We start from the raw sequence: 11,357 nt of genomic DNA on the forward strand, positions 1-11,357 counted from the left end.
GTGGAATATGAAAGTTTTAATGAAAACGCGGCCCTGGCCTTCTCGCAAGAAATATCTTAGCGTGTCTAATTACGGATTTGGAGAAACCAATGCACATGCCGTTCTTGAAAAGGCACCGCTATCGTCCAAAGTCCCAGATGAAGCTGTTGAGGATGTTGAGGTGGACCCCAAGCGCAAGCTATTTTTGATCTCTGCCAACAACAAGGAGTCTCTACGCACTAGGATTAAAGACTTCGGTATCTACTTCGAACAACATCCCGAAGTTTTCGAAAAGACTCTATTCGGCAACTTTGCTTATACTCTAGGCAACAAGATGTCCCAACTCTCATATCGTGTTGGCGTGTCAGCTACCTCGCTAGATGAACTTGGAATCCGTCTTGCTCAACTGAAGATCAACCCATCCAGGGTTCTAGGCACCCCAATAGTTTCGTTTGTTTTCACTGGCCAAGGGGCTCAGTGGGCACAGATGGGCGTTCCTCTTATGCATGAGTACCCTGTCTACAAGTTGGCCATCAAACGAGCCGATCAATGCCTACGGGATCTCGGCGCTGAGTTCTCACTTATCGAGGAGTTGGAAAGGGATGCCAGTACCTCTGAAATTGACTCCCCTCATTTGGGCCAGCCGGCCTGCACAACGCTTCAGATTGCACTAGTCAACCTTCTGGAATCTTGGGGGATCCGTCCTGCTTCAGTCGTTGGTCACAGTTCTGGAGAGATTAGTGCAGCCTACGCTGCGGGGATATATGACTTGGAGGGAGCCATGGCTCTAGCTTACTGGCGCGGCCAAATGGCTTCCTTGCTCAAATCCTCGTTCCCGTTCCTCAAGGGCACCATGATCACCGTTGGCACCAGTCGTGAGGCTATTCAGCCTATGTTGAAGGCCCTATCTGGTTACGCCACAGTCGCTTGTGTGAACAGTCCTTCCAGTGTGACCGTGTCGGGAGACATTTCCGCAATTGATGAACTCGAAAGGGTTCTTGAAGATAAGAAACTTTTCAACCGAAAATTGAGGATTGATATTGCCTACCACTCTGACCATATGAAGAAGGTTGCCGGGGCTTATCTGACTGCTATTGAGACTATCCAGCGCTTCCCATCGGCAACGGCCTCGTTCTTTTCTTCTGTCTTTGGACGCTTTGTAGAACCTTCTGAGCTTGGTCCAGAATACTGGATTGCGAACCTGACATCACCGGTTTTGTTCTCTGATGCTCTTGGCAAGATTGTGTCGGATGATGAAACACGTCCCAACCTTCTTGTGGAAATTGGTCCACACTCTACATTGAAGGGCCCCATCATGGATACTCTAAAGAGCTTGGGTCCCACTGTCTCCAAGATTGCATATACACCAACCATTCTTCGTCAAGTGGATGCAGCTGAGTCGGTCTTAGATACCGCCGCTGCGGCCTACGTGCGAGGCGCGACACTCAATATGACAGGAGTAAATTTCCCCAAGACCAGTGCGGCAAACCGCTGGTTTTTGAGTAACTTGCCTCGTTACCCTTGGCAACATGGAACTCGGTACTGGCACGTTGCCCGTATTTCACAGAAGCATACGGGAAGAGATCGTGCCAGGAACGATGCCTTAGGAGTATTGGCAAATTACTCAAATGATCTGGAGCCAACGTGGCGGAACATCATCCGCTTAGATGAGGTTCCCTATCTCCGGGACCACAAGATGCAGGGGGTAGTCGTTTACCCCATGGCTGGCTATGTAAATTTAATAAATAATGACTTAGTTAAATTATGTTTACTGACTGTCGAATAGTTGGTAATGGCCATTGAGGCCGCTCGACGACGCGCGGAGCAAGCTGATATTCAAATCTCCCAATTTGAACTGAGGGAGGTTATTGTGGGCTCAGCGCTTGTGCTCAGTGATGATACAGATGCAGAGACCACCATTACTCTCCGCCCCTACGCTGAAGGCACCCGTGGATCATCTGATATTTGGGATGAGTTCCGTGTCTGCTCATGGACCTCGAAACGAGGATGGGCAGAGCACTGTACTGGTCAGGTACGGGTTCGCTCCGAGCCGAAGCAGCAGGCGGCTGCGATATCGAGCCCATTCGAGACTCAAACCACCTACACGAAAGCTCAGATTGCCGGAATTCAGAAATCAGCTACTAATTACCTCGATATGTCCCACATGTACCAGGTTCTTAGTGACCTAGGAGCCGGATATGGTCCTATCTTCCAGGATATTGATAACTGCTACTCCAGCCCTCACCACTCGTTTGGCGATCTGCACGTTAGAGATACCCGCAGTGTCATGCCGAAGGGATTCGAACCTCCCTTGACTATTCATCCATCATTCCTGGACGGACTTCTACATTTTGCTTGGCCCCTCCTTGGCCAGGGATTGGGCCGAATGGACCTAGACACACTTTATATGCCAACAATGATCAAGCGTGTGATAGTCGGTCTCAACGTACCAACCACTGCTGGCGCATATCTCAAGGGTTACTGCAGTGGCAGTCCCAGCTTGCCTTATCCCGAGCCGACCAAATTTGATCTTTTTGCCACCCAAGAGGGTTCTACGGAGCCCGTAATTATAATAGATGGTTTGGTAATGACTCCTCTCAGAAATCCAGACACTCACCGTGAAGATACTCGCAAACTGTGCTATAAGGTTGATTGGCACCCTTTGACCGAGGTTGAGAACGCTGTTGAAGGAGACATTCAAGATTCCAATGGCTGTGCGAAATCCCATGACCATACTTGCACCTCCGAAGATGCAAATACGAATGGAAATACAGAGGAGCAAGGCAACAGTCACGCAAATGGGAATTCTATCAAACCCAAGCACAATCTATTCATCACCCACTTGGGAAAAGCCGATGGTATTGCTGATAAATTGAGAAATTCATTGTCCGATGCATCCGGGTGGCAGGTTTCTGTCCGAACCTTTGGTGAAATGGACTTCTCTCAAAAGAATCTTGTTATACTTCAGACTGGAGCTAGCTCTCTGCGGCATCTTACCGAGGATATATTTGAGGGGCTCAAGAACGCACTGCTGAATGCTCAGACTGTGCTCTGGGTCTACCGGACTGATTCCCCCGATGCTCAAATGACAGTCGGCTTGACTCGCACCTTGCGCTCAGAGACCTTGGCTAGGATAGCTACTCTTGGGTTGGCTCCTGGTGACATTGAATATCCCGAGAAGCCCATTCAGACAGCAATTAGTGCTCTATGGCCCACCGATGGGACCCAACCTTCAAAGGACCTCGAGTTCAAGTCCAAAGGCTCGGAGCTCTTTGTTCAACGCGTAATTGAAGATGATGTTGCTAATAGTTTCGTCCACAATGAGACCCACGACATGACAATCTCAACCCAACCATTCAGTCAGCCCGGGCGACGCTTCAAGATCCAGATCGGCAATCCGGGTGCTCTCGATTCACTCTACTTTATAGACGACAATGCTATACCACTATTTGAAGATCAGATCGAATTTCAAGTCAAAGCAAGTGGCCTTAACTTCAAAGATATTGTGGTCTCGATGGGCCAGCTTGCACAGTCCTATATTGGAATTGAATGCAGTGGTGTTGTTTCCAATGTAGGATCAAATGTGAAGAATTTCAAGGTTGGTCAAAGAGTCATGGCCATGCCAGAAGGCTGTTTCTCAACCTACGCACAATGCTCTGCGACCATTGCTGCGGAAATCCCTGCCAACATGTCATTCGAAGTTGCAGCTACAGTGCCGGTTGTATTCTGTACTGCATACTACTCTCTGTTTGATCTAGGTCAGCTGCAAGCCGGCGAGCGGGTTTTAATCCACGCCGGTGCTGGTGGTGTTGGTCAAGCTGCCATAATGCTAGCGCAGATGATCAGTGCAGACATATTTGTTACAGTCGGAAGCATCGAGAAGAAACAGTTCTTAATGGCTCAATACGGTATTCCCGGAGACCGCATTTTCTATAGCCGTGATGCATCTTTTGCTCGTGGCATCCGCAGAGCTACCGGTCAGGTCGGTGTGGACGTCATCGTCAACTCCCTAGCAGGCGACCTTTTGCGAGAGACTTGGGAGTGTCTTGCGCCGTTCGGACGTTTTGTAGAGATTGGAAAGGCTGATATCACGAAAAATACCCGACTTGATATGCAGCCTTTTGAGCAAAATGTCACATTCTCGTCGGTTGATCTCACCAAGGTCGGCAAGTTCAAGCCGCAGCTGATGAAGCGCATCCTGGGCGATGTTTGTCGATTGATCAGTGAGGGATCGGTGCATCCCGTCCTCCCACTTTCGATTTATCGAATTTCCGATATTGAGAAGGCATTCCGTACACTACAGATCGGTAAGAGTATGGGTAAGATCGTGGTGGTTCCTCATGAAGGCGACCAAGTTAAGGTAAACACATTATCCGTGATCATATGTTCAAACCTAATCGTTCATTTTCAGGCTATGGCTCCCAAGACCAGTTTCACTCTCTTACGACCTGATGCATCCTATATATTGATTGGTGGTACTGGTGGTCTGGGCCGAAGTATCGCCAAGTGGATGTCCTCAAAGGGTGCAAAGAACATTGTTCTCGTGTCTCGTCGAGCCGCGATTAATGACAAGGTTCAAGCTTTGATTGATACCCTAGCTCCCTATGGAGTGCATATTATCGTCAAGGCTTGCGATGTCAGCAGCCAGGAGTCTGTTGAGGCTCTGGTTAAAGAAGAGATGAAAGACCTCCCCCCTATACGTGGAGTTATTCAAGGTTCGATGGTGCTTCGTGTAAGATTTCTACTATAAGGATTTGTTTACATTATGTATTTTTAATTACTGACCCTATTTAGGACATGCTCTTCGAAAACATGTCACTTGAAGACTTTACAGCCGTGTCACGCAACAAGGTAGAAGGAGCTTGGAATCTGCATAACACGCTGATCAAGTCCCCACTAGATTTCTCCATTGCCCTCTCATCAGTGGCCGGGATAATCGGCAATCGCGGCCAAGCAGCATACTCCGCAGCAAATGCATTCCTGGATGGTTTCATAGAATACCGCAAATCCCTTGGTCTTCCAGGAACATCAATCGACCTAGCTGCAGTCAGCGACGTCGGCTACCTAGCCGATACCGACGCCCAGCGACGCCAGGAAGTAATGAAGAATATCGGTGGCCAGGCCATCGATGAGTCGGAAGTCCTGGCGTTGATAGCCGCCGCTCTGACCGGTGATCTTGAGCAGTCCTGCGCTGGCCAGTGCATCACAGGACTGCGAGTTGATTCACTCGAGAACAACTTCTGGGTCCAGGATGCGAGGTTCAACTTGCTATATGAGGCCGCTAGGGGCTCACTGGGAAGCAGCTCTCAGAGTGACGGCCTGTCGGTGCCGCTGCACGTCACTTGGTCGGCTGCCTCATCTAAGGAGGAGGCTTTGAAAGTGTGCTACGAGGCGCTGGCTGCGAAGTTAGCACAGGTGCTTGTTCTCTCTTTGGAGGATATAGATCCATCGATTACAGTGGTTTCGTTGGGTCTTGACTCGCTGGTGGCTATTGAGATTCGTAATTGGATTGCTCGTGAAGCCAATGCCAATGTGCAGGTTCTGGAGTTACTGTCTGGTGGAAGTTTGATGGCCTTAGCTGAGATTATCCTCAACAAATCTCAGGCTTATACTCGTCCTGAGTAAGAGGATGATAGCATTGGAGTGATGGGGCAGTATACGAGCCGTTAGATCTTATGTATATTTTATATGTTGTGTCCTGAATATCTGCAGATTGCCTTCATTTGAGACTTCCAAGCGCTGGTTCTTTCTATGTAACACTACACAGGCTGGATGTACTCCGTACAACAGTAACCAACAGTAACCATTGCGATGTACAACATAGGTCAGTTCTTTGCCTAAGGGAATGGTCGTGTATATTACTATTGGGGGTTATAAAAGTGATCTTCAGACTGATTCATGAATGTGCTTCATTATAGCAGATTGAGGCGTGGGCATGTTTAAATTGTATATTATAGATATAGCGTATAGATGCTAAAGAGCAAAGCTGTGTTGGGTAACAGGAACTCGAGCTGGAAAGAAACAAAAACTAAAGAATTGTCAGTGGTAATGATATGAAATATGTTACCCATCCAGATGAGCTGTAGGTTTTGTATGGCAATTGGCAGGCGTATAATAGAGCCAGTTCATGCAATAGGGAACTTTAGAGACATATAGGGCTGATTCCACATAGAGTCAAGTAAACAAAAATGAACTAGCTCGGGGAATAGAAAAGAATGGACGAAATCAAATGTGCCACCTTGAATTCGAGAAGACGTAGGACCCGTCAATAAAAATGAGATGAAGAACAAGACCGAACTCCAGGATTAGAAACCCAACAAAAAACCATATCGAGAAACCCATGTGGATCCCAACCAGAAACTCCCCGTTGATGCTAAACGATTGAAAAGGCAAGGAAGAAAAACGCTCTCTCCACAACTCCCATCCGGGGATGCCCATGCAGATGAGAAAACAAAAAGGCCACGGAAACCCATCACATATCATGCGCCGATGTTCCGATGGACATGGTTAAAAAGAAAATCACAACGAAAGAGACAGCTAGAGATCTATGCTCAGCGTTGGGCTCATGCATCACTCCTGTTAACCAGCAGATTTACAGCTGAGTGGATTTCTCGGCAACGGAGACAGCCACTGCGACTGCTGCGCCGAGAATGGCGCTTTCAGGTGCCGGGTTGAGACGGATGGAGCATCCGGCGCCAGGATACGTTTCCTCGGTCAACTGATCTAGGTAGTTCTGGCAAGCAGCGCGGAAGCCAGGATACTTGTTGATGACAGCACCGTCGCAGGCGATAGAGAGGTTCTTATCTGAGTCTCCGCTCTCGATGACGGTGATTTCAGGTGATTCCTTATCGAGAGAATCGACAGTGGATGGGGGTGCGGGGAATTCCACCTCGTTCCGGAGGCACCACATGCTGTGGATGGCTGTCGCCAGGTATCCAGCGGCACGGCAGGAAATTGTCTGAGAGATGCGGCGCAGGAATCGGAGGTCTTCGACGGAAGGTTGGTTGTGGAAGGTATGTTGCTTTCGCAGGAGGGCCGCGGAGGTGGAGAGGGAGGCAGAGGAGTCATCCTCAAGACACGCGAGGATGCTTGTGTCGAGGGAATATGGTTCACGCATGGAGTGTGGTAGCTCGCCACCGAATAGGCGGGCGGTCTCGGTTGCCTCAACGACAATCAAACGCACAATCTCCCCCAGGTAGCGACCTGTGATCAGGTACTCGAGAGGCTGGTAGTCGGGACGCAGATGCGTGCGGTTCAGTATGTCATCCCACCGTGTCATGGGCAACACGCCCCCACCAAACATACTCATCTCGGTGTTGATGAGAACATGCTTGGCGTGGTCGAACCAGCCCTCCGGACGGACTCCAAACTTGGATGCTCCGATCTCCTGCACGGGGAAGTGAATCGCCATGTTGGTACCGGTACCCAAAATGAGAGACATGCGGGTCTTGGGATCGACGTAGGCACGCGACAGTAGTGCTGCCGAGCTGTCGTTCACGATAGCGGCAACCTCTACATTCAAATTGCGCTTGCGACAGGACTGGATCAAGAGATCACCCAGCTCCTGGCCTACCGTGCCATTGGAGGCTTTGAATCCCTTACCCATATGGATCACCAACCCGCTGCTGTGCGACGTCTGTTCAATGGGGAAAGACCAGGACAGACCCATCCCCAGCGGGACATCGCCACGCCCGTAGTCTGCTCCAACTTCCTTCAGGATGGTTTCAATCTGCCCTGCCATCCAATCGAAGAACTGTGTCCCCTCCAGCATCTTGAGTTTTTCGTCAATGTGTACAGATGACACTTTCAAGATGCGCACTTCCTCATCCCGACCATTCAACTCAATCAAAGCTACGCGAAACGTCGATCCGCCCACGTCCAATGCCAGATATGTGCCCTTTTCCGAGCCAGCGGGGAGCGCGGTATCGTAGGATGGAAGCATGCAAAATGGGCTAGTCTGTAAACATTCCCGGAACTGTGCGCGAATCTTCTCGGACATGTCGATCATATTGCGCGTTGACAACGGCGTCGAACACAAGGTCTCCACTTCTTCGGCGAAGTCATCGAGGCTGCGGCGTTTCCAATGGGCGCCTAGGAACGTTTTCCGGCGGCGTCGGGACAGACCGCGGAAGAATGAGGGGAATAGGATCATGCTTTCGAGTGTGGCGACCACGTTATGGAACAACTCTTGCAATCGGTGTAGCACCTTGACCAGTGGTGCCGACATCGTCGGGGAAGGGATATGGAGGAGCGGCGAGGTCGCAAACCGGGGGCGAGGAATCGAAGTTCACTATGATGAAGTATGGAGGATCATGAAGCAAAGATTAAAAAAAGAAGAAAGATCTAAAGTTATAACCTTCCGAGATTTGGGGGAGGGGGGGGGGGAGCAAGCCGATGTGACACTCCCACTGGAGTTGTGTCTTGAGTGGATCGGTGGGAGTGGAAGCAATAATCCCCACCCGTAGAAAGTGGAAAGGAGAGAGAAGAAAAGAAGAGAAGAGGGAAAAGAAGGGTGTTGACCCCTAAGCATGGATCAACATTGGCCCATTCTTGAGTTGACAGTGTCACCGCGAGTGCAACTGTTTGGGAGAAGAAGCCCTTGCGGTGTCGCAATGCGCATGGTATGGTAATGTAACGGTAATTTATTGCTCTATGTTGTGCAGGTGATTAATCTACGGAGTATTACTACTTATACTATTATAGAGTCACATTGGAAAAACGCCATTTTTATATTATATGACATTCAAGGTAAATTTAATATACCATATACCATATATACCACACCTGTAACATTTGGTGGAGTGGAGTTACATGTGCTATATAGGAGAATCAGAACAGTTGTAATCGTATTAATAGATGGTTATAGAGTGCAGATTGATAATATTCTTTACGGAGTTGATAGAATAATAAGGTATTCCAAATCATTTAATAAACATAATAAATATATAATACAAAGCGCCGGCATTCCCAATGTACCCATACATACTCAATGACCCCCTTGAGTGCAACGGTGGTAGTCGGCCCAACTAAGAGGGGGGGGAACGGTTACATGTGGAACTAAATCTTCTATTTAAACCTCTTTCTTGGATTTTCCCCCCTAGAAAACATCTGTCTAGCTGATTTTCACCTTTTATCTTCTTGGCAATTTGAAACCTGAAACATCCATGCTATTTAGTCCAACACCCTAATCTATGAATTATATTCGGCGTTGCACCGTATTTCTTGATACTCCGTACAACTGTTGTATACTTTTCCTTTTTAGCTCCTCCTTTCTAAATCGACCTATAATCTTACACTAGAACTGTAAAAGCATAGTGTCTCTGGTACTTTGATGAATCTAGTTAACTAGACTTTGCCCCTGTCACCCTGTCACAGCAGGTAACAGGGTCCTCCCTTTGAGCCTCATCAACCACGTATCGTTGAATATGCTTATCCGCGCCCCCCCCCCCCCCGGGTGTCAACCATCTGCCACTGTTAAAATCACGAAGACACCCTCCGGGAGTCTTCAAAAGGATCAACATTCCATCTTGTTTCAGATCTCCAAAATCTGACTTTGCTGGCGATGTTCCAGTAAACTATGATGACATCATTTATGTTGCACGCATCACATCATACCTATCTAGGTAAAGCAAGGATAGATAAACTTAATAGCTCTTCGTGCCATCTTTAGGTCTCAGCAAAGTCATGATTATGTCAGTCGGGGAGATACCCGTGGAGGCAACGATATCATCGAAGGTAACTTCGTCTACAGTTAGGGGGCGGGTCACATGAGGGCAAGGTAGGATTCCTGTATCTATAGCGGATCTTTCGTCTGTGCTAGACTCCTACGGCACAAATTGACCTGTCAGCGGGTCGAAACAATCGTCAAGGGTCAAGCTAGTGCAAAACACGAGGGTTTGGTCAGCTACCCTGAGGCAAGTCCAACATTAGCAAGGCAACCTTGAAATTCTTTTCACTATCCTTGGAGAACACTCCCATCCATGCTTCCCCGGGTCATTGTACTCGTTGTTCCGCACTGACCGCAACCCGTACACGTTGCAGGTCATCTACACCGGTTAGCATGGCCACGGAGTCGCTCATCATCCGAGCACCGTAACAAAGCAAAGCGAAAGCAAAGCAAACCCATATCTGACTGACAGGTAATATATGGTTTGCATGAAGATCAATCCTGGCAGAGTTGATGCACCACACGCAGGGATTGTAGGGTTTCTTGATAGATTACGGTCCCGAGAACAACAATGAGCCCCCACGATGTCTTGCTCTCCATAGAAGTCTATCATCAACCCTCAATAGACTATAAACTGCTCCTACAGGGTAAATTCGTTCTAGTATTTGTGAACAAAGTCTTTGTCCGCATCTTTGATCCGGCAAGTTATGGCCGTAGATGTCTCCGAGATACCTTTGTGCCCCAAGACAATATTGTCTAGGTCATCTCGTCTTCTTTGTATGCCTTTCAGCTCCCACTAGTGACATTGTCTCTCTTGTGGTAAAATGCCGTAGTTTGCCTAAGTCTTATCTGGCTATAGATATAAAAAAGAGAACGTACATCATTCCATCTTCTTTCCAATCCCACGCTCAGCACCAAATATCGGCTCCAAAACCCTAGAAGTGTGGTTCTCAATCAATTATTCCGACAAACTCTCCACTACTTGGTAATGTCCGACACTATTACTGCCCAACCACCAGAGGAACAGCCCCCGCCATTGAAATATGACAACCTCCAAGCAACAGGGGCCCTGAGGGCATCGTGGATAAGGGACCCCACCCAAAACTGTCCAATTGGCCCCTCACAGCTCACAATGCAGAATATGACAGAATCGGGATGGGGAATCCGGCATCAAAAACGACACTTTCCACCAGACCAAATCTACGAAGAAACCGTCGAACTGGGGCTTTCGGGAGAAAAGCTCTACCGCAAGATCGTACTATGGAAGTCCGGAGTATCGCGTGGACAGTACTGTGTGCATGACTACACGTTAAAAACTGGACCAGGCGTAATTTTCGCCACGGATAGCTTCCGGCCTGACTCGGCATATTGGGCGCAAATTGCACAGGCCATTTACCAGGATGAGCACCCTATGGAGGACCTGAAGTATGTTTTCCAGTGTAATATCATTAACCCTGAGACGATGCTATTTGTGCAGAAGAGCCTCTATGTCGCAGCGAATGGTCTCGGTTGGCCAGATGACAGACTGCGTGTCTGGGAAGAGGATACCGCTGAGTATCAGGCTCTGTTGGGTACGAGGCTTGCTAAAGGTGTGGCTTATTTGGTCCTGGGGGCTTTTCCACGAGGAACGAGACGCATTGCGAGGATCGTGACTTGGGGAGGTCGTTATATCCCTTACGTACAGATGAGGTTTGATATTGAGAAGGTTTGA

General features: G+C 48.5%; 3 protein-coding genes across 3 annotated transcripts; 2 read left to right on the forward strand and 1 right to left on the reverse strand.

The window, feature by feature from the left end:
- Positions 1 to 7: 7 nt before the first annotated feature.
- N7455_001130 (uncharacterized protein) lies at positions 8 to 5,604 on the forward strand (the record flags this gene model as incomplete). The annotated part of the gene is made up of 4 exons (XM_040951949.2): positions 8 to 1,711; positions 1,766 to 4,339; positions 4,391 to 4,711; positions 4,774 to 5,604. The coding sequence occupies 4 exons, from the start codon at positions 8 to 10 to the stop codon at positions 5,602 to 5,604; spliced, it is 5,430 nt and encodes a 1,809-aa protein (XP_040818414.2).
- Positions 5,605 to 6,571: 967 nt separating this feature from the next.
- On the reverse strand, positions 6,572 to 8,206 carry N7455_001131 (putative hexokinase; the record flags this gene model as incomplete). Its single annotated transcript, XM_040951475.2, has 1 exon — positions 6,572 to 8,206. One exon carries the CDS (start codon positions 8,204 to 8,206, stop codon positions 6,572 to 6,574), a length of 1,635 nt encoding a protein of 544 aa, XP_040817748.2.
- A 2,428-nt stretch (positions 8,207 to 10,634) lies between these two features.
- Positions 10,635 to 11,357, forward strand: N7455_001132 (uncharacterized protein; the record flags this gene model as incomplete). The annotated part of the gene is made up of 1 exon (XM_040951405.2): positions 10,635 to 11,357. One exon carries the CDS (start codon positions 10,635 to 10,637, stop codon positions 11,355 to 11,357), a length of 723 nt encoding a protein of 240 aa, XP_040818122.2.

Source organism: Penicillium solitum, assembly GCF_028829755.1.
Source record: "Penicillium solitum strain IBT 25940 chromosome Unknown utg000001l_segment0_segment0, whole genome shotgun sequence".
NCBI classification, from domain to species: domain Eukaryota; kingdom Fungi; phylum Ascomycota; class Eurotiomycetes; order Eurotiales; family Aspergillaceae; genus Penicillium; species Penicillium solitum.